This window comes from Stigmatopora argus, chromosome 8, assembly GCF_051989625.1.
Source record: "Stigmatopora argus isolate UIUO_Sarg chromosome 8, RoL_Sarg_1.0, whole genome shotgun sequence".
NCBI classification, from domain to species: domain Eukaryota; kingdom Metazoa; phylum Chordata; class Actinopteri; order Syngnathiformes; family Syngnathidae; genus Stigmatopora; species Stigmatopora argus.
Window position 1 is genome coordinate 5,695,015 of NC_135394.1, and position 23,969 is coordinate 5,718,983.

The 23,969-nt window shown below is 38.6% G+C and overlaps 1 protein-coding gene across 1 annotated transcript; it reads left to right on the forward strand.

Moving 5' to 3' along the window:
- Window positions 1-23,689, forward strand: kank3 (KN motif and ankyrin repeat domains 3). The gene is made up of 13 exons (XM_077607768.1): window positions 1-204; window positions 1,892-1,946; window positions 10,565-10,621; window positions 11,125-11,210; window positions 12,163-13,938; window positions 15,374-15,476; window positions 15,599-15,850; window positions 15,942-16,032; window positions 16,401-16,620; window positions 18,254-18,396; window positions 19,071-19,271; window positions 21,363-21,464; window positions 22,573-23,689. The coding sequence occupies exons 4-13, from the start codon at window positions 11,174-11,176 to the stop codon at window positions 22,630-22,632; spliced, it is 2,985 nt and encodes a 994-aa protein (XP_077463894.1). The 5' UTR covers window positions 1-204; window positions 1,892-1,946; window positions 10,565-10,621; window positions 11,125-11,173; the 3' UTR covers window positions 22,633-23,689.
- The last annotated feature ends 280 nt before the right edge of the window (window positions 23,690-23,969 follow it).

The window sequence follows — 23,969 nt, forward strand, 5'->3', positions numbered from 1 at the left end:
TTTATCAGGCCACTGTGTTTTTTATTTTGACAGTCCAAAGCGGAAACGCAGCCCCTTCTCCTCTCAATCGTCACTTGTGCTGAACTTTTTAAGGGGACTGTGAATTTTCTTTCTTTTCCCCTCCCGAAACATTCCTCGCTTTCCTCTCACGAGAAGCATGAGCAGTTCCAGTGTGAAGGCACGGCCCCGAAGACAAGTCAGAAGGTAAACCACATACACACCGATACACAAACAAACACACAAACAAACAAACACACATCGATACGCCAAGATGATTGATTGCTTGACTGTTGTTGCTTTATACTCTCCATGCCCGATTTAGAAGTGGACTTATTGTACGTGTTATGGTGAATTAGCGATAGACTCATCTCATCTCATTTTCTGAACCGCTATATCCTCACTAGGGTCGCGGGGGGTGCTGGAGCCTATCCCAGCTGACTTCAGGCCAGAGGCAGGGGACACCCTGAATTGGTGGCCAGCCAATCGCAGGGCACAAGGAGACAAACAACCATTCACGCTCACACTCATACCTAGGGGCAATTTATAGTGTCCAATCAGCCTACCATGCATGTCTTTGGAATGTTGGAGGAAACCGGAGGACCCGGAGAAAACCCACGCAGGGCCGGGGAGAACTTGCAAACTCCACACAGGTGGACCGGCCTGGATTTGAACCCTGGTCCTCTACTGTGAGGCCGACGCGCTAACCACTCATCTACCGGGCCGCCCTAGAAATAGACTAAAACACAATTTTCCTTGAGTTTTAAAAAAGCCAATGTTTTAATGTTAACAATCAAACAACTGAGAGCATTACTGCCCTAACATCATCGTTTACATCGAGGACACATAATTGTTTTGTTTACCTCGCCCCCAAATTTCAACCTAATATCTTCCCAAAGCATCAACATTTTCCCCCCATTTTGGAAGATGAATTATAAAAATGTTTCCCACACATGCTGTTATTCTTGCAAAAATGTTGAGATGGAATTAAACACAACATTCCGATTCAGTGCCCAGCTCAAGGGCAAAGTTATCAGGATGCACATGTATACACAAAGTAGTTTTTCTTCCTTTTGCCCTCTTCTGGCCCAAACAATCCAAATTTGTCCAACGTATAAATTGTTGAAGACTACAATCCTACAACATTCACAAAATTCCAATATTTTATATGCATTTATTTGGTAGAGCATAGCAGGAAACGTAAGGAGTGTCGATTTCTGCTGAGAAATTCATTACTGTTATCTTTCAATAGCTTGAATCCTGTTTTATGATTATGATAGAGATCTGATAGTGGTGCTATAGCAATATTTGATTCCTTATAGTCTTATACTTTTATCTTCAGCATATACACTCTTTTCCCTAAAGTCTGACAAACTTCTATACCCTGTTTTTTGCCATTTCTTATAGCGATGTTAAAAGTCCAATCATGAGATCTGGGTTTTTAAATGTATGCATTTATTTATAATTACTAACTCACTGTCATCCAACCCATTTTGACTGGAAGAGCTGATGAACTCATGTAAAATTATTGAATTTGACATATGTCACTGTCAATGGCAGTGAAATATTATAACTTGCTGCCTGCCATCACATTTGAACTGAATTTGATGTCTCTCACTGTCAATGGTGTGAATGAGTAGAGGATTATAAGCAATTTACACTCATGTAACAAACTACCAAAATAGTTCAATTTAAACAACTAGTTTTTTTATACAAGTTTGTTCATGTCAACAAAATACTGTATTTTGTTTGCAACAAAAAAGGGAATTTGTGATTTTTTTTTTCCTCATCATTGAAACTACTGCTGTTGTTATAAACATTTTCTATGAATATAAATTTAAGATAGTTTTGTTCAAATTGTGGACGTTTGCCTGTGCTTTTTTTCCTCCCTTAGAACATTTCCAAGGATTTCCAATCGGGACTTGGTATCGTCAGATCTTCAAAATCAGGTGACTTGAACTCGAATCGTAATAAAAAGTGTGTGATTGGGACATCCTTGTTCCTTCAACTAATGCTAAATTAAAACAGTATATATATATATATATATATATATATATATATATATATATATATATATATATATATATATATACATATATATATACATATATATATATATATACACATATATATATATATATATATATATATATATATATATATATATATATATATATATATATATATATAACATATAACTGGTTCTTCATATGTAACATCACCTGCCATGACAGCCGATGCTGCAGCCCTCAGAAAAGTACATTCAAACTATATTTTCCGAGTATTCCATGGTACAATGTCATCATTATTTCAGTTGATTGAGTGTTTACACAGTATGAGGTGGAATGGGTGTGACTCTAAATGAAGAAAAAAAAACACCATTGAAGTCTGTCCGTTTTGGTGACCTCACAATTGTGTGCTGGTTTTATCAGGCCATCAGTACAAACAATGTAGGATTGAGGCACCATAATGCCATACTTAGAAGTCATGTGTGGCTTAATGAGTTAATGTGAGTTTACTGAGTGATATTTATACAGAGGAAATTCAATTTCTTGTTTTCTTTTTGAAGTTTTGAGCTCCTCAAGTGGTTAACGTTCTGTTGTCTTTTATCTGTAATGCTTGGACTTGCAGTCAGTTGGCGTGAGGAAATAACATGACTATGAGCTATACTGTTTAACCTGTCAGTATAAACAAAATCTCTTTTGGATGCTGGCCAAGTGGTTAGCACTTCACATTTCTGAGGTTTTTGGATTGTTTTTTTGTGTGTGGAATTTGCATGTTCTTCCTGTGCTTGCATATTTTCTCTCATTTTGCTATTCAAAGTCTGCATGTTTTACTTAATAGAACAAACTAAATACATGAAGATGTCTGTGTGTTTCGTCCTTTATGCAGGACACACATTTTCAGAAAGGCAAAACACTTTACACTAATTATGCCACAAACACGTTTTAATGTAAACTCAAGCAATGATTATTTTTAATAAATTTGCACATTTTTAATGTATACATACAAAAATACTATTGCAGCATCTGAAAAAAATGACACAGCCAAGGGAACTAACTTTTTAGAAAATACATAAAAAAGGTCCCAGGACACAATGTCTACTGGCTGGGGTTGGAAGCTTCTCTGCTGACATTGCTGCCCTTGCAACCTGGACTTAATAATAATAATAATTGGACATAGGCTTTGTCATCATCATTGACTCGACAAAAAGCCTAATTGCCATCATACCCAGAAACTAGGTATGACTTGGATGAATGGAAGGATGGATCTAATTCATTCATTTTCCGAACCCCTTATTCTCTTCCCACACAATTATTTTTTTTCCTCCGTATCCTCTTATGAGAATATATTGCCCTTTTAAGTTACAAACACATAATACACACAATGATTGAATTAAATCTACAGTAATCCCTCGTTTATTGCATCTTCACTTATCACGAATTCACTACTCCGCGATTTTTTTCCGCTATTATTTTTTTTTAAATAAATTTTTCTTAAGTTCATAAAAATATGAAAATCTACGCTGAAACTCGTAAGTGCAAGCCACTCCTGCTACTAGGACTCAGCACTGAAGGAAAAAAAAATTATATCGCGATTTTTCGATTATTGCGGCCATGTTTGGTCTACATTAACCGCGATATTCAAGGGATTACTGTATTTGGGACAGGACGTGAGGAGAAACGTGCTGTAGTTTTACAGTGTAACAACATTGTACCGGTCCGTCAGGCGTATTTATGCAACTGTACCTTGGCTTGAGATTCAACTTACTGCTCGGTGCCCCAAATAGACGTTCTGTAAGTTTAGTCAGACATGTCAAGAGGCCAGAGGAACTCTGCTTCTGCAAAGACAAACACAGGGCAGCATGAACATTCCTCTTGTGGAGAGAGTTAATTTAATCAAATGCTATTAAATTTAGCTCTGTGGTTATGGACTGTTCTGATGAAATGAAGCTCATTACCATTTTTAGCTCTATTATGGGTTAATGTTATCAACTGCACTGTACAAAGCTGTCGCAAAGTAAGCAACATTTTTTTTACCTTGTTTAGAACTTGGAATGCCTGCAAAGATTATACCAATATGTGGAATGCGGTGTTTGTGTTTCATTATCTATATTATTTAGTTAGCATGTTATTTTGTGATTTAACCCCACACTTGAAACTTAACTTATTCGCTGCCACCGATAAGAGCATTTGTGAATGAGAATAGAAACGTTCACTGCCATTAATGAGTAGAATCTTTAAATGTCTTTTAATGGGGAGGTCTAAGGAAGAGAAAATTATGATTTTTATACTTTATACATTTTTTTTTGCTGCCATACTGATGTGTTGTTTGGAAATCAGATCAGGCCAGTTTATGAGTTTTGGCTCCATTTTCCTTCCTTTCCTTCTTCCCTTTTAAACCAACCCATGTTTTAAATTAGACATTTTTTTCTTAATATGCCGAGAAAGTCCTTTTTTCATTTGGCAGATCAAGAACAAATATAAAAGCATTCCAAGTTATTCTTAAAATAATGGCTACAGCAAGAGCACAGTACATATGGTATAGCAGTATCCGCCCAGGTGGGATGAACTGGTGAGGCATAATATTGCAACTGTTGAACTGGGGCAGCAGTAGATGATGTGGTGGTCTAAATATGTAGATTACGCCCCATTATTCATTACATTTTCAGTCTGATGTCACTAAATGTTCAAGCAAATCATGTTTCGAATTCGATTTTTAATAGCAATTTCAGATGTGCTAGTAGTTTTTCCTCAACCATCACAAAAAATGCAGTTAATTTTGTACTTTTTCTGTGGTATTCCGATTCTGTTACCATTTAAGTAAATTAAATTGGTCTGGAGTTTTGTGGAATTCCACTTTCAATAACCTCATAGCCTCAGGTTTAGTTCTCTCTTATACACAGAATCTTGTTTGCCACCCCAACAACTTTTCTTTGAGGAAAAAAATATCATCAAAGGATGTGTTAATGCTATTTGAAATTGTCATAAGAGGGGGGCTTAGATTTTATTACATAGTTGTGATCTTCATTTTAGCAATTTAATCTTTTATGCATTTTACAAAGGGAAATTGTAGAATGTCTGCTTGGCCTGATGTATATGCAGATCATTGTCAATCAGCCATAAGACAGTTATAAACTACAGAATTTAGTTTACATTGAGCTCAAGGTCAAGTTCATTGCACAACTTTAAGGAGTACACGATAACAAATGTCTTCCACAAGCTTTCATTTTATTTTTGCTTTAAATGTTTCCGCAAACCATGTCCATTGATTGCAATTAAAGGCTCATTTTAGACTTGCTGCATTTTAGACGACTACATAAAGAGTATAAATTTGTCAAATAAGCATTAAAATTCTCTCATTTGGTCTTGCATTAATAGTGACAAAGATATCTTAAAAAATATTGGGACTTCTATGGTTTTAAAGTGTGCCGTTAAAAGGAAGTGATGTTCTTATGTTTGGGAAACGGTAATTTATTTTGAGGTGCACTTTCCAAGTACTGTGTGCAGTAGTAAGTGTATTGGTGAGTATGAAAATAAACAGCAGCGCTCATGTTGAAGGGAATGCTGGAGCATGTTGGCTGATACGTGAGACTTACTGATGTGTGTAGTAGTTCTTGACGCAACTGCAGGTGTGGGTTTGAGTTATTCTAACTAGTTACAGGAGTGAATTAAAGTCAGCTCAGCCATTATGTGATGCTGTTCTTTTGGTTGCTAATGACAGCAATATTTAATTAATGGTTTTGTTTGTTTAGTGTGCTCCAATTAGACCTGTCTGCTGCTGTGACCGCGACATGCTAAAAATACTTGTTCTTTTAAGTACTGGCAAGAATTTGGGCATGAGACGTGTGCCTACTGCTCAGTGTCTAACTGAGTGTCTGACTAAAGATTTACACTCACCATGGAGTGACCTATACACTTATACGCATCTGCTGGTTGTAATTTTTGAGTGCAAAAGGGTTTTTGCGGAGTATATCACTGTCAGTACACCAAAGGATTGTGGTTTGACACTAGAAAGGGTCAAATCTAAACCGCTTCCTTCATGGGAGAATGAATGAAGCCATGACTGGCGTATTTACCGGTTGTAATTTTTGAGTGCGAAAGATTTTTGAGGAGTACATATCACTGTCAGTAGAACAAAAGATTGTGGTTGTGACACTAAAAAAGGGTCAAATCTAAACTTTGCTTGTTGGAAGAATGAATGAAACCATGACTGTTTTTAGAACTTGGTCATGACCACAAACAACTTTTTCTTCTTAACAATACTACTGCTGGTTTTTCTAGTTGAACATCAACACAAAATCGGTTTGCTTTTTCTTATTGTTTTCTGTTTGGTTTTGAACTGCAGTTAGGGAGATCATTGGGAGCAAAATTGAAGACAAGATGCCTGGAAAAAAAACACACTCTTGATGGAAGAGGAATTACTACCTTGGATTTCTCGAGGGAAATGCATGTCATTTAGCAGAGATGGAATGCAGGGATAACACCCATTGAAAACATTCCCAATGAAACATTAACCTTAATAAAAGTCTGTACGGGCAACAGGAGTGTAGTTTACAAGATTTAGTTTGAAATTCTTCGATTCATTGGCTTCTCATGGAAATTTGTCGTTTATGGAAAAGCGTATCTGCCCTATGAAGTCATTACAGAAGGCTGAAGTTGATGTCGACACTGCTACAGCAGTAAAACTAGTGCCAACTCATAGTCACATTATTACTTTTTTTCGAAATCTTTTAATCTGATCGTTTCCCATTACTCTACCATTTCAAAATAAAATACATCCAGTAGCTTCCTAAATGTGGTACAATATTTGAATATTATGTTTTATCTGAAGCAAGACCCTGTTAAAATATTTTATTATAACCTCTGCTCCCTCACACCATATTTTCATAAAGCAAATGAGACGTAGATGTAAAACTGACTTAAAACTTACTGTGGTTCTACTATGTCTCTGCGACAAAATGAAAAGACAACAAAATGAGAGAAGGTAACATTTCTCTTTGTTTTCTGTCTGGTTGCTTTTGTTTAGTCTGCACACAAACCTTGATGTTTGCAGCAAACTGTCGGGGGTCAACACAGTCGAGAGAAATCACTTCCAGATTGTAAACTGTTTGACAGGATAAAACAAGCAAAAGACATGTTTGACAACCAAATAGAGATAAAAGTAATTATCTTATTATCTGACGTCAGAGTGACAAAGAATTCCAGTTAAACATTAACAGAATCAGTCATTCTGAGAAACTAAATTACAAAGAACGTCCCTTGTTTGAGTTTTTTTATTTATTTTTTATTTTTTACTGAGTCTCAGTGACAAAGATGTATACTTTTTGTCACTGTACATCTAGCTAGTCATTACTTCAGCCCCTCAATCAAAGATGGAGAGCAGTACTGTAATTGTCAGAAGTTAAGGAAATAACATACTGTACCTCTGTTGTTTCTGAATAGAAAAAACTGCTCCCATCTGGTTTGTTTCCGTAGATGTAAGATGCAAAACATCTGGAAGTCGCAGCTGCTACTGTTGCGAGGAAGATTAAAGTCTTCTAAAGACAACTCTGTTAAGCACATACTCAGGTCAACACAAAGATGTTTGACTTTTGATGTACGCTCACTAAAAAATGCTTAGAGCTAAGATGAGGAGGTAAAATGGAAATCGGAGACAACAGCCACTAGCAAGGTGTGCGTATTTGTATTTCACGTTCAGCTGTTAAAAACATCACATTTCAGATCAAGCCTGTTTGCATAAAGAAGGGGGACACGGGTTAGTGTGGTCCACAATGTACTGTGACATCACTGATGTCGTAAATTGGGATAAACCTGATTTTATAATGTCTTTTTTCCTTCACTGAAACTCAGTGGCTTTAAGCAATGGGACATCGTTAGCCACAAGATTCAATGTTGCTACTGCGATGCAAACTGTGAGCCCGTTTTAAATGAAACAGAATGCCAGGAAATGCCATTGTTTTTAAAATAACAGACAAAATGTTGCTATCCTGGGGAATAATTCATGTCTTGTCAGCTTCGGTTCCTGTGGTAATACATTTTTTTAGAACATTATATCAAAAGGCACAATGCTTTGCCCACACGCAGTGCTGCAACTAGAACGTTATCTTTATGTCATCATTTACACTTACATTTAAATCTGTCACTGAATTTGTTTTCTTCCAAAAAATATTTGTATTTTTGAGCGTTGTTGAATTTTGTGATACGATCAAATGATAAACAGGTTGTTAAGGTTGGCCCACCCATTACTTTTCTTGACAGTTCAAGGAAACAAGAGAAACAGAAGAACAAACATGCTGCCTTTATTGTAATTTCTTCAGTATAATCAACCTGTTTGCTGAGCTTTGCATGAGAAACACCGATAGGATAATAGGACTTGTGTCAAATTGCCCAAACACCCTTACTGAACACTGCTCAACTTGATTAGATTGACTCAGCGACATTATGAACCTGTCGTGAGAGAAAGAACAGGCCTTCTGCTATGAGGGGAAACAACGAGTCTTCACAAAACACTGTGAGAGTGTCCCCAGCAAAGCGGCATAATGCTTCCTTGTCCAGCCACAATGTGCTCAATTGTGCTCACTGGGCAATCTGGAAGGAAAAGGGAGACCCTGCATGATGTTTCAACTTCAAGTCAGCCTGAATGTTGGACCGCACAAGCAAATGGCATGTATGCAGAAAAGGAAGTAGCTCTTTGTCATCTTTAAATGCGTACTGGAAATGGACAGAGGTGAGCATGTATACTGTGGAATGAACATAGTATGGAGTTACCGTACGTGACGAAGAGCTTTGTTTGACTTTTTTTTCACAACGGTGTGTGTGTGTGTCTTGGCCATGCTGGCTCTGTTTGTTCAGTGCTGACTCTTTTGCTTGTCTTTTCGGCAGTCTTTTCCTGCTGCCTTCAGGAAGCAGCTTTCAGGACAGCCTGATGGGCTTCCTGTTCACTCTTCCACCTCCCAAACCCTCCACAACTTCCACCCTGAGTCTTACTGGGAGACAATAGCAGGTCTTCTGTAGGGAAATAAAAGGGTGGGTTGGTGTACCTGAGTGTCTTTTTTTTAGGTAAAAGTGGTTTTCCTGTTTATATGTCGTTCTAGATCAGATCAGATTAAGTAGTCGTGTTTTCAGTACCAGAGTGCTTTTCGGCTGTTGTAAATCAAGCCACTTGGGAAACATGTCAGCTAAGTGTGTGAATGATTGTCCATCTCCTTGTGCCCTGCGAGATTGGCTGGCCACCAATTCAGGGTGTCCCCCGCCTGGTGTCCATAGTTGGCTGGGATTGGCTCAAGCAAGCCCCGTGACCCTTGTGAGGATAAGCTGTGGAAAAATAATTGAAGAATATTAGGCTAAAATGATATGAATACTCGTTCTCCCTTAAAGGCAGTATTTCTCAATGAGAATTTTGTTACCTCCCCCCTAGGAAGAATTAAACGTTTTGCTCCGAACTGAAAAATAGTATTTTTCTATAAAACTTTAAGTACAAAAAGGCTGTTTGTTGTGTCACAGGATCCCATGACACCAATAAACCACCCACTCACCTCAATCTGATCTAGTTTGACACATTACTGAAGCAAGAATAAATTGAAGTCTTTAATCAGGTTTGTGATTTATAAGCTTTTGCAATATGTGTCATTGTTTCATTTGTGGAAAAGCATAAGTAAACTGAGTAAAAGCAATAGTTGAACGGTGGAAAAGAAAAATGAATTGATTCTGTCTGCTTGGACCAGAAAACTCTGGCAACATGTTTCACCCCAGAAACGTGTGCGTGCTTGTGTCCGTTTACGTGAGTCTTGTTCATTTCCCTCTGAACTAAGAGGAGAACCAGACCAACACAGTGACTAGAAACACTCAGTATCTGATAAGAGGACACGGCACAGACTTCCAGACCTTTCATGTATTCTTGTTTTCCCTGCCCACTTGGGATTGCTCATGAATGAGTCCACTGTTGGTAATTGACCGGAATCCCTTTCTAATTATCTTGCCTGTTGTGGGCTTTGTGGTTTTGTTAAATTTGACAGCAAACGGTGTGAGTCGACAGGTGTGCGTGCGTGTAATCTGTAGTCAGTCAGATACAAGGACGACTGGCGTGTTTCAACAGCATGTTGTAGGAATGTCCCTGAGGCTGTGAGGAAACACTTTGGTGTGTTTTGGTGTATGTGTGAGTTTCAGGGTGAATGACTGACTGGATGTACACCCTAGGTCAAAGGTTTTGAGACATCTCATCATTCTGTCGGATGACAACGTGTCTCAAAACGTATGACCGCATACGTACTTGAGAATTTGTACGTGTTTGTTTTTGTAGTGGCCTCATGATGTACACTGTAGAGGTTCAGGGTGCGGGCGATTCGCGTTGGTGGGGATATGATTCTGTGTGCGTATGGTCGTTTGTCTCTCTGGGTATCCTATGGCTGACTGGCAACCAGTCTAGGGTCTAGTCTGGTCTTCTCTCAGATGGGATATGCTCCGGTAATCCCTTACGAGAATGTTCGTTACAGAAGATGAGGATTTTTGTATGAGAAATGTTGTTCAACTTTCTGCTTTCTGAATGTCTTTGCCTTCTTTCCTAGGGAGAGGAAACTAAACTGGAATCTTGCTGCATGAATCCTACATTTAGTCTGAGCGTGGTAAGTTCAAACTGACTAGATTTCACTCACGATTTGACAGTTGCAATGCGCAAACTTGCCGATGGCAAGAATCTGCTATATACTGAATACAATTGCGGCCTACAGTAGAAACCAAGAGGTCACTAGATTGACAGTCTCTTAAGTGATGTCATACTGTTGAAATGCTATTTGCTGGTATTTAAGTTAACAAAGTTCAATGTCAGACAGTCTCACAACGTATGACAAAGCAGCTTTATGTAAACAAACCTTTATGGACTTTGCTTTACATTTTGGTCTCATTTTTCTTTCAAGTTTCTATTTAGGCAAACAGGTGGATAAAAGAGTCAACATTTTCTCTTCATGATAATGTTAAGACGCATAACATTGTTTAGTCAGTAAAAAGAGGCTGTCTTTTTTTTCCTATATAAATCATGCTAAGTAAGGGGAGTACTTTGAACATGACATCAGTTTTGCTTCCTTGTCATTGATGACAAATGTGTGGATCATGTCGCTGTTTTTTTTAGCCAGGCGTTTATTGAGGCAGTGTGTGCTGAAAGGTCCTGCACCTGAAAGATGACTCAGTCAGTGCAAGTTAACCCAAAGCTACCTGGTAAGTACATTTACAGGTCATTCAGTTGAAATAAAAACCCTTTCCAGTCAGAATATACCTTATTATATATATTTACTATATACATATGAACAATGGTTTCTTGAGTCAAAACCAAGCAACATTATAACAGTCATAGGTGCCATGCTATTGTGAACATACATTATTGGATTAGTCCAAAGATATAGACGAGGAACATCAAGTAATTAATACCATTTTCTTTAGCGATATTGGTTTTGATACCCAATTTTGGGGATCACATTGTGGTATAATTTTGTTGACTTAATTTGGGCTGTTGAGAAAATGTGGTCTACACTTGTATGTGTCTGTGTGGTTTTCAACTACTCACAGCTTGGGCTGTCAAGGAAAGGAATGCAGCTTCCACATATACTCTGTAATTTGCTGCCTCTTATCAAATCAGACAGGGGTGAATTGTATGTGTGAAGTTTAACAACTGTCATGTGAGATGAGGAGGGTAAAAAGTCTGGAGTCAATGAGAAGAATTATGTTAAAAGGAGTGAATGTTGCCAAAAGAATTAGATGAGGACAAAATGGACACATTGTGAAATGTGCATGCTTTTATATTGGGAATTGTTCTACAAAGTTGTTGCCTGAAAAGTTAAACATAACTGCGGAATGAAATGAATTGCCTCAACATTATTACTTGGAGGCTTTGTTGTAGTTCATGCCTATTGTGTACGTAGCAGAGATACATACATTGTCTACATACGACGGTTTGATACTACGGCTCGGTGGCCGAGGTGGGTACCCCGGTTTCCGCGCACATTCCAAAAACATGTAGGGTAGGCTGGTAGAGCACTCTAAATTGCCCACAGGCATGAGTGTGAGCATGAATGGTTATCTGTCTCCTTGTGCCCTGCAATTTGTTTAAGTGTCATTTTTGTATACAAGTGTCTGGTATTTTTTTTTCAGTCATGTGCCCTCTTCCTTACAGGCTCTCCATTTCTCTATTCTAGTCAAGAGGAAGTTGACCAGCCGGCATCTTACTCTGTCCAAACACCATATGGTTTCCAGCTTGACCTAGATTTCCTCAAATATGTGGAAGAGATAGAAAGTGGGCATAACATCCGCAGGGCAGCGGTGACATCTCGCCGTTCTGGACGAGGCCTTAAAATCTCTCAGAGATGTGCCGGGGGTCGTGGTTGGACATCCACAGAGTCTCTTGCCTCTCCTGGTAGCGAGGATGGCAGGGTGCCACCCCTGCCGCCGCCAAGAAACCGCCTTGGCTCTGCACCCTGTGAAGTGCTTTCTCTTTCCCCTGTGACTATCCTCAGTGTTCCCCCACTGTCTGCCGGTGCCAAAGTACCACCCCCTCCGCCACAACGCAACCCTAGAGTTGAGCGAACTCTTCTGGAAACAAGCCGGCGACTACAGCAGGAACAAAGCCGCCACAATGGCGGGCGATTCCAGCTTGCAGATCCCCCCAAGCTGTTGTCCAGCTCTGCATCGAATCAGCCGTTGCAGAGCAGCTGGACTAAAGCTAGTCCTCAAACCTCTGGACTCAACACTCCTGCTACCGGCGCTACGGTGACGCCAGTTCCTCCAAGCCAACTGCAGACCGTTCGAGAGCAGATGGCCACAGCCTTGAAACAACTGAAGGAGATGGAAGAGCGTGTTAAAGGTGTTCCGGCTCTTGAAAAAGAGGTAGCGGAGCTTCGTGCTGAAAAAGACATGCTGTTGTTAGCGCTTCAGGAGAAGAAAGCAACCATCGATGTGATGTCTGCGCCACATAAACGATCAGTAGAGTCTTCTACCCAGACTACAGAGACCTCCCAATCCAGCCCTAGCATTCAGAATCGATCAAGTTCCCCCACCTCTCCAGGTCACCAAAGCCACGAAAAATCTGGGGAACTGAAAAAGCTCGCTGAGAAATTTGAGGGGAAGGAAGAACGTACTGCTGAACTTTCATCAAAGCTTGTAGTTAAGGTTCCAGGCAAGCTTTCTGTTGACAAGAAGTCAGTCGCTGTGGGAGATGATCAGCCCATGGACTCAATTGTTATCTATTACAACCACAGTGTGGAAGATGTAGCTGTGGGTACCGAGCTCAACGTTTGTGAGAGGGGCACGGGAACGGAAAACCTTGTGCTCCTCGAGGAAGGGACACAGGTAAGACCAGAGACAGAGGAGGCTGGAGTTTGGGTTATGGAGTCACTGCTAGGGCTGACGTCTGATGCACAGCGTGAAATGGACACGTTACAGGGCACCATTAAATTCCAGCAGGACTCCATTATGAGTTTAGAGGGCCAGTTGAGCAAGGCAGACAAAGATCTTGGAAGTCTTCGAGCACAGATTGAGGAGATGACTTTGAAAGTCACGTTTGAGAAGGGAATACTTGCCAAGCCTGAGTCTAAGCAAGCTCAGATCCAGACTACATCCGCTACCCTAAAGGATGTCGCTGTTTTGTGCTCTCCAGCTGTGATGGATGTATGTGTAGGTAACCATTTTCAAATGAACACGATTGAGCAAAATACCCAAACGGATTCTATTGCAACAGCAGAAGAACCAGAAATTGTCGTAATGGCCACCATTGGTTGCCAATACGAAAATATGGATGACAAAAAGACTGAAGAACAGAAAGTAACCGTCTTAAAGAAGAGACAGTTGACAGTAAATGATTATAAGATCTTTCCAGAGGAAGCAGTTAGTATTATTTCAGAGGAGAAAGATGAAGACCAAGAAGACACAACAACACCGAACAACATAAAGACAGGTAACTTTAAGATTAGTAGAATCATTTTGCTCTTACATCTAAATCAGTTGTTGGATTTGAAAACGTGTTCTGTTTCCCAGATAGATCTGTTTATTTTTACAGAATAAAATATCCAAGTGAGGTGTTTTGCGTACAATAAACCACAAGAGATTGTTTTTTTGTCATAAAAATGTAAACAGATTTTGTGTATCAAAAGATTATGACAGGTCTACCCAAAAACAGCATAGATTATAGTTGCCTTGGCTTGAAAACTTTAATGTTTATGTAAGTTCCACCAGACTGAAATGCTCACCAGGAAATAGCCAAGTGCAATATACAGACGCTCCCCTACTTATGAACGCAATTGGTTCCGAGCGATTGTTCATAAGTTGAATTTGTTTGTAAGTTGATTCAGTGCTATATTTTGTATTATAATTTATGTTTAAGGCCGATATAAGTATATTGAAGGTTTATACAAGTGCATTTGTATGTTTAAGGCTTGTATAAGTAACACGCATTGGTTTGTACTGAAAAAAAACATTTAATAAAATGGAGAGAATATGTACAGTACTGTAGAGAGAGAGATTTATGTATTAGAAACTGGCCAAAAGAAGCGACCTAATGACGATTGCACAGTTTTCTTCTTTTTTTCATCATAAATGATGAGGTAGCACTGTATGGCATCATTCAATTGATTTGCAAACTTTGTGCAACGTTCAATATTTGGGTCCTGCTGCTCGATCTTTCTGTTTATAAATGGTACTGAATGTGCAACGCTCACCACTCTCACGCGCATCAAGCTTCGTTATTATTGCCACTCGTTTCAAATGAAATGGCTTGCCTCTTCCTTGCAACTCCCTCAATAGAAGCCTTTAGCTTTTTACCAACCATATTCAATATTGGATGCATGAGATATTTAATGATACAAATGAAAAAGGTTCTTTGCACACTGGAGATACATTCACGCACTCCTGCATTGCAACGAAGAAGAAGGTAGATGCTGGGTGAGCTGAGCTCTCATAGCGCCAGGCGTCGGTATTAGCGGCGGAAAGAAGTACTACTCCGAAAAAGGGGCGAAATACAAAATTGGACTTGCGAACATTTTTGGACTTAAACGCAATTTGCAGACATGTTCGTATGTACCGTTGTTCGTAAGTTGAATGTTCGTAAGTAGGGGAGCGTCTGTACTTCCAGAGAAAATGATCCTTCAAAAATAGACATGATGTTACCAGAAGATATACATGACAAAACTCAAATCCACATCATCAACTTGCCCTGAAAAAGTCTGAAAATATAATCAACAATTTTAGTTTAATACACCAAAGCGTGCTTGAGATCAAGATATCAAGATACCTAACAAGAACTATAGTTAAAATACATTACGCATCATGCCTTAGTTGTTGAAATGTTGTGTTACGATTTATTATTCTTTTTATTTCACCCTTAATGGAAACAGGTATGCTGAAATCCATTATGAAGAGGAAAGATGGCAATGGTGCAGGTGAAAATCGCACAACAGGCAAGAAGAGCCTGCAGTTTGTTGGCATTTTAAACGGCGGGTGGGTGTCCGAGCTTCAGGAGGACTTAATACATTTCGTAAAAACGGTGTCTGCTATCTGATACCATTACGTAAATAATAAAAATCAAACTTGAGAGATTTTATGATATTTTCATTCATTAGGTACGAATCGACGTCCAGTGATGATGAAGAAGAAGAAGAAGAAGAGGAAGAGGAGGAGGAGGAGAAGGAAGAAGAGGAAAGCTCATCCGAAGAAAGCGGAGAGGGCGACTGCTTGGACAGCACGGAAGATGATGAAGTGGATCTGGAGGAAGAGACATCAGAGGAGGAAAGAAACATCAACATGGATGAGAGCGACACTGATGAGGAAATTCTGAAAACAGAAAATGTTTCATCTGATGGTATCAAAGAGAAGTATGTTGTGTCTATCTGGATTCATGCATCGCCCAAAGTGTTTCCAAATTCAAATCGTTATCGGCCATACAACGTTCTGTTTTTGTTGCAGATTTGAGCTGAGCTCCAAAATGCGCGAAGCTTGCCTCATTCTCAAGGGTCACCTCAATGATGGCATCCAATCACTGAAGAGTAAGGATGTGGTGCGTCCCTGCATGCTTCCTAAACCATTTACAGTAACAACCTGAAAAATGTAATATCTTTCTGTCTTTACTGATTTTTTTTATTGATAGAATTGAGACAATCTAAGGTGCTGTAGCAGGAATAATTTGAATTATTTCATTACAGTTAAAAAAGGGAAATTAACTGAGCAAATGCTAAAATTGAGGGCTTCTTTTAGCATCCAATAATTTTTTGATAGTAAATCCACCCATGGAAATGAGCTAAGCAGATAGTAACACTGAAGAATTTTCTTCACACCAAGTCGGTTGTTTGGTAGGATGGAAGAAAAAACATTCCACGCTGTGAAATAACATCCTGATGGAAGTTGTGTTTGCAAATGTACTTGTAGCTTACCAGCACTCACATAGTCCAGCTCGAGTGGTTCCGCGTTTCCAGCGCCAAAACGGCTCAGCCTCCACGGGTGTCCGACTACCTGATGGCCTTCTCTGAAGTGTCTGCGTTGCTGTTGGAGCACGTGGTCAACATGTGTGATGGGAACGGAAACACCGCTCTTCACTACAGTGTCTCACACTCCAACTTTGGCGTCGTGGATCTGCTTTTGGACACGAGTGAGTGGCCGCAGCTATTTAGTGCCGGACCTTTTATTGGACACGCTAATGCTCAATGATATTTCAAGCAAATGTTGTACTATGTACTATATATACAATGACCAGACATTTCATATGGCCCTCAAGTCAACAAAAGAAATTCAATATAAAAGCTATTTTAGAAATCCCCCACATTTTAATATGTGGTTTTCATACTTTTTACAACTGCCGTTTTTGCCGGTCGGAATTTGGGAGCACTTTGTGTGTAATTTTGTCGCATTTGTGACGGACGTTGCATTGTGCCACTCACATTAGGATATTGAGCCGCCTTGTGGCGTAGAGGTTCACTCGCCTGACTTCGGTGCAGGCAGGTGCGGACTCGATTCCCGCTGGTGGCAGTATGATTGGGAGTGCGGATGGTCGTTTGTCTCTCTGTGTGCCCTGCGACTGACTGGCGACCAGTCTGGGGTGTAGTCTGCCTTTACTAAACGACAGCTGGGTTAGGCTCCAGCAACCCCCGCAATCCTTTCGAGGATGGGCGGTATGGAAGAGAATGAATGAATGAGTCCATTCATTAGTATACCAATAAAAAATATCATGTACTATGTATGTATTGTCCAGACAAAATCATACTGAAATAATGACAACCTTACCTGAAAAAATTGATTCATATATTATTTACTCACTGTGAAATTGTTTTGATTAGTTATTTAAGCAGATGTATAGGGTAATGTTTTTGTCTGGTAGTGTGTCAAGAGATTTCTCAGCCACAAATGACCAACAAAATTGCAGTCTACCACCATCTAGTGTGAGCAAACTCAGGGGCTTCGTTAGGTTTTTTTTGATAGATAGCTGGGCCGTGTGTTGATTAGTATTTAAAAAAAAAAAAGTTAAACTACCGTATTTTCACGACTATAAGGTGCACTTAAAAGTCTTAAATGTTCTCCAAAATAGACAGGGCGCCTTATTATCCAGTGTGCTTTATATATAGAAAAAGTGTCATTCATTGAGGGTGCGCCTTATAGTCGTGAAAATACGGTATGTATACTACTTCTAATCTAAAATTCTATTATAATAAATGTAGTTAATTAACCAATTATTCAAAGTTTTAATCAAAATAGGCTCCATGATGCATTTTTTTACCATATATCAACCAACTTATTATTAATAAAGTGGGGGAAATAAAGCAATAAACGCTGACTCATACATAGGAGAAAGGCAGCTGATTATGTAAATATTCACTGGGCAGTGCAGGATGGAGACACGTTGGCTGAATTTGATTTTTTGTTAAAAGCACAACTTTTTTTGACCCAAGATCTACTTTTCAGGTAGCAAACTTCAACCATGAAAAATACCAAAAAAATAAAACTTTTTCCATTTTTTTCCCTACTCTCCTTGCGGTTGACCTTGGCATCAGTCCGTCGCATGCCAGTAGCTCGTGATCCACTGGTTGAGCCCTCTTTGTCTCGTGTATTTGCTTGCTTGGTCTCATGTTATGCGATTGGCAGGCGACCAATTCAGGGTTTACTCCAATTAACTTTCTGTCAGGGTTGATAAATACAGATCATTATTATTATAAAGGCAGAGTTTATATATTGGAACTTACATGACTTTGTTGTCGCCTTCACACGAACGTGACCATTGTCTGTTCCAGATATGTGCTGTGTGGACAAACAGAATAAGGCGGGCTACACGGCCATCATGTTGGCTGCTCTTTCCACTTTGAAGAAGGACGACGACATGTCCGTAGTCAAGAAGCTTTTCAGCAAGGGCAATGTCAATGCCAAGGCCAGCCAGGTATGCGATCGTTATCATTGTCTCTGTCCCTGTGCCTTTAACTGTATACATCAAGTCCATTGAAAAGGTCCTGCTGTAGATTAAATGTCATCAAGAAAATGTGTAGCATATGAGCATTGAGAATGCTTGTGTTCTTCTCAGATGATTTAATGAAATTATGAACTGTACGCAGCTGACAAGTACTCACAATGGGAAGTCATAAGACTGTCTGGCGTCACGGCCTGGCCTTTAAATCCAATTAGTTCCCCTTGTTGTTGCTCTGAAGAGGGCAAAACATCGCATGCAGTCAATCTTTACACTGGCAGGCTATTTGTCATTTCCTTTTAATTTGCCACACAAAGTTTTCTATTTGTAAGATCTCAAAATTGACTGGTTTTAGAAGGACAAGGGTGTCTTCATTTATCTACTTCAAGTAGATCAGTAACTGTGCCTGAAAACAGAAACTACTCAATTCCAAGTGTAACTAATGCCATTTTGGTCAGGGTTTGAATTCCGCTCCTTTCCACCATCAAGTGGTGAACCAAGAATGTGTAAACACAGATGTACTCATTAATCTAATAGAGAATGTGACCGGGCTTAACCCTTTGCCCAGGACATTTTCAACCCAATGGCAACCACTTACATTTTTTCCCTATACGTGTGTCATATTTATTATTTTTTTTCTGGATTTGCAGGCAGGTCAGACGGCACTGATGCTAGCAGTGAGTCACGGGCGGCAGGAGATGGTGGAGGCGCTTCTGGAGTGTGGCGGTGATGTCAACGTACAGGACGATGAGGGTTCCACGGCTCTGATGTGCGCCAGCGAACACGGCCGAGCCGAGATTGTCAAACTCCTCCTCGACCAGCCTGGTTGCAACATTTCCATCGTTGATAATGTGAGATACTCAACATCTTTGTTCACTTACAACCAATTTTGGGAACGCAAATTTCCACGTAAAGTTAAAGGTCAACATTAATGCTCTAATGACATTAACATTTCTTCATCAATACACCACAAAACCACACAAAAAAAACCAACAGAAGTAAATTGGTAAATTAGTACTCTTGGTCACAATTTTCAAATCCTCATTTTTGTTGATATCATCTGGTCCATCATTTCTCTGAGAAGAAGTTCAAGGCAGGAGTCCAGAGTTTGTGTTATAGCAAACCCTGAAAATTTGCAACTGATTCTTTAAACTGTGGATTGTAGTAAAAGGGCCAAATAACAAAATTACTGGATCTTTTTTTTTGGTTTTTTGAATTTGGATTTTGGTTAAATATGGTAAAAAATAAATAATCTGTGGTCTTTATAGCTCGTGGTGGAAAATGGAAACTTTTTTTTTTAAACGACAGTACTGACGTGTAATAACCCTAATCTAGTTGATGTATGACACAACCCTTATCCACTCAAATACTTCTACAGCTCTATCTAGTGGATGTATAACACAACCCCCTACTACTACTACTACTACCACCATTAGCACCACCTACACTACTGCGTTTTATAATCCGGAGCACCTTATATATGAAACAAATTTTAAGAACAGCCATTCATTGAACTCCGATCCGCCTTATAGTGCGGAAAATACGGTACTTGTTCTTAAACAGTCAATTAGCTGGACATTGTTTTGGTGGCGAATACTTGTTGCACAGATGTCAGCAGCTGAGCTATAATGTGTCTGTTTACAATTGTGATCATCTTTTTTCTGGAAACAGCTTGTGGGAGTTTCCTTAGTTGCCTGGGGGGGTTGCTTATTTATTTATTTATTTATTTTTAACGCTATTAATTCAATCTTGGCAAGACCGAGCCAAAATCCACTGATTTTTTTCCTGTCTTCACTTTACCATCAAATTGTACACATTTCTGAATGTAATATTGATGAATGAAAGGTTAACTTAATGAGGTTTCAGTGATCCATCCAGTTAAACCGAAACGTTTTTATTCAATGAATCATACATAGTGAAAAAAAAAACATCCTGACAAGACGATATTTCCAAGCGGACTGTTAGCCAGAATAATTTGGCCTCTGTTGGATTGGGTTTCATTTTTGCACAGCTGTGCTGACGTTGGGGGGAACTCCACTCTCACTCAACGTGAGAAAACCCGACTCATGGTATTAAAAAAAAATGTTCATTTCAGATGTCTCACGGTTAGATTAGGATTTTTTAAAAAGCTTTATTTGGCCGTAAAGACGGAATGAGTGGGCGAGTGTAGGTTCTCGAAATAATGTATAACGATGCGTGTGCTATAATAGTGTATCAATGGTGAAATTTCTCTGCCCCCACTCGAGGGGCCTTATTCACATTTTTTTCTGCCACTGGTCCAGATTGCATAGTTTAGGAATGATGCTAACTACTTTCTGATTCAATATTCAAGTTCACAGGAAATCTGTAGTGTCAAGGTTCACGGGCAGCAGGAAATCAAGGAAACGGAGCAAAAGACAGCGAGATGGAGCAAAAACTCAGGGTGTTTATTCATTTCCACAAAATAAGGATTAGTGTTGAAAAAGTACAAACAAGGAGGAAACTGTAAAACCAAAATACGAAGTAGCAAGCAAAACTTGGGGAACAGGAAAAGAGGAGCACTCACATGACAATGACAACAAGCCAGATCTGCCCAAAACTGAGCAAAATCTCGGAAATTACAGTATAACGAGACAATATATGGACAGAAATTTTAATTATTTATTTAGACTATTTATTACTTATTGATTATTTATCTGTTCTTTTGTTTGTTATTATTTGTGCACTTGTTATGTTATTATGTTGACTACTTATTACTAACTTACTAACTGATTATTTAGATTATTTATTTGTCTTGTTTGTTGTCATTTGTGCACTTTATGGTGAAGCTTTAAATCTCATTATACTTGTATAATGAAAATAAAGCATTCAATTCAATTCAAAACAAAATCATAACAAACCAAAACACAGACCCTAACATCTCATCTTTGCGGGACTTAACTCATTTCTTATTGTCCCTGCAGGATGGTAGCAATGCGCTCTCTATCGCGCTGGAGGCGTCTCACAATGACACTGCTGTGCTGCTCTACGCCCATATGAACTATGCAAAAACTCAGTGCGCTGTGGTAAGTGCACATCCTGATTTGTTTACCCTTTGTTCACAAAGAAAACTAACAGCATGATGCCCTGGTATACGATTAAAGTTCAGGTTTTAGCAACAATTCCATTTGTTTTCCGTATCTTTGTTTGAAAATGTGAAATTTCCCAAACACGGATTAAATAAAGTAATCTAATCTAACCTAAAAATGATTGTGCACTGCTTTGCTGACCCCTACTGCCGTCATTATGCAATTGCATCGCTTTTTAATTTTTTTTTTTAGGTATACCTAACATTAATTGGTTTGAAATGTGTTGTTTTATCCTTGCGGAAGTTTCTCAAGTTAGGAAAAAACTAAGCTTAAAGAATCATGGAGCAGTCTAGGTGTGTTTTATCGTTTTTGCTGATCAAATTTTGTGTCCAAGTGAAAAACAGGAAAAGCATGAGCAGTTTCACTTCATATTCGACCATTTAAGAGAAAAGTATTTCATTTTGATGCTATCTAATATAGTTGAACAAAATATATTTGGAGTAAACACCAAATATATTTGCAGTAAATGAATGATTTTTGGACAAATACTTGAAATTGGCTTGGTTTAATATACTAAATGAAAATTTGATTTTGTATTGATTGAGTCTCACTAGAATATTTTCATTGTTTTAACATTATGATGTTGAAATTATTGGGTGGTATTTATTAAATTCAGCACGTTGTCTACATTTGCCATCGCTACTGATAACCACTACATCAATTTACGGACTACCCAGAACACATTGCGACCTAAACAATGGCGAAATAAGGCTTTTCATACATTATTAAAGTGTGATTTGTTTTACAAAGTTTATATATCGTAGATTAATTTGTAACATTAAAGGAAAAATTATAGAACCGACTTGTCTTAATAGTTTCACATATAAACTGCTCTCGAATCTAAGTTAAAAACCCGGCCCAGTTCTGGAAAACACGCTGATTCGTAGCCCAGAAACATACCTTTATAATTTCTGAGTCACCTGATACAAGATCATCATTTATTGTTTGTGACGTTGTTTGATGGTGGACGCTAACGCTCGTCTAATGTTAAATATGTCTTGGCTCAATTGAGGTTGGGAAGAATTGCTTTGCATTTGTGTTTCAGGGAAGTCCAAACTCTCCGAGAAGCCCAACCAACAGCCACAAGTCATGGCCTGCTGAGTGACATCGTCGTGGCAACAGCAGAGAAGCTTTATTAAAATAAACTGGATCTGGGTTTTGAAAAGCTCCACTGGAATTGAATAAAATTGCAATGTAGTATTTATACTTTGTAACATGCCCTGCTTTGTATTGTTAATATGAGAATATTATTTTTAAGGTTATACTATTTCCTCAAATAAGGAGCTTTTTGCATGTCAGTTACAGGAGATTGTTACTATTTGCACTCCGCTAATATTTTATACTCAAGAGGCAACAGATATATGAACATAAAATGTAATGACAAACGTGAGAAATGCTTGAGAAAGTTAATGTGAATGAAAGATTAGCAGTTGTCAATAAGTGAGATGTACAAGATATCTTGTCCCGTCAAAACAGATAATTACACATTTATTCACAATTATCACTGTTAAGATGGGTTATATTGTTTAACCGGATGCACGTCAGTTTTCAGCTTAGAATGCTTGCTTATCAAGTAAATATAGGATATTTTTATGTGCATTTGTTTTCCAGTATTCACATAAACTACAACTGTATCCTTGCTTTTCCTTGAGCCGTTGGCTTACATTTTTCAGCCCAGTCAATTTTACAAATGTGAGTGCAGTCTGTTTCTATATACACTAATATTTGCCCTTTGATTGACTGGGAACCAGTTCAAGTTTTTGTCTGCCGTTCACTAGAAGTCAAGGAATGAAGAAAATGTACTTTAGTGCAATACATTTTGTGAAGTTGAAACATGACGCAGTGGCGAAGTCTTTTTTTTTTCAAAATTTCCACCTGTAGGTAACCCAAATGTTCATTTAAATTTCAACAATGCAGTTACTTGTGCTGGTTTAGAGTCAAATGTGGATCAAATGACTCAAAACAAGTAATTATCGCGCTTTTGCCTCCCTTCGATCAGATGTCTATTAACTAATAAAATTATATCGTTATGCATATAAACAATGTATCGGGATTTTTCTGGGAAAAGTTTTCTCCAAAGCTATCTGCACATTACCTTCAATGACGAATAAACATCTCAATATTTAATGTTATAGTTTCCCAATAAAGTACATTTAACTACATTTGATGTCATTCATCAGTTTTTTTTTTGAGGAATCCTTATCCTGATCCCAATCCATGATGATTGTTATAATCTTTATAATGCCAGATATTTATACAACACTTGTTTGGGATATCATTACCGATTTTTTATTGTTTGGCTGGGCCTGGGACTTGTGTGTTTTTTTCTTCTCTCTGACTGACAGGCTGTTGTGTTTTTTAATTTAAATATTAGATTTAAATGTAAAAATGTGGATGAATTTCTGTTAGGAGTTGGTTTTGTTATGTTTTATCCCCTGTGTG

Coding starts and splice junctions, on each gene's coding strand:
- kank3 (XM_077607768.1), top strand. CDS start 11,174: ATGACTCAGTCAGTGCAAGTTAACCCAAAGCTACCTG. Junction 13,939..15,373: donor ACCGAACAACATAAAGACAG/GTAACTTTAAGA, acceptor TAATGGAAACAG/GTATGCTGAAATCCATTATG. Junction 15,851..15,941: donor TCTGATGGTATCAAAGAGAA/GTATGTTGTGTC, acceptor TTTTTGTTGCAG/ATTTGAGCTGAGCTCCAAAA.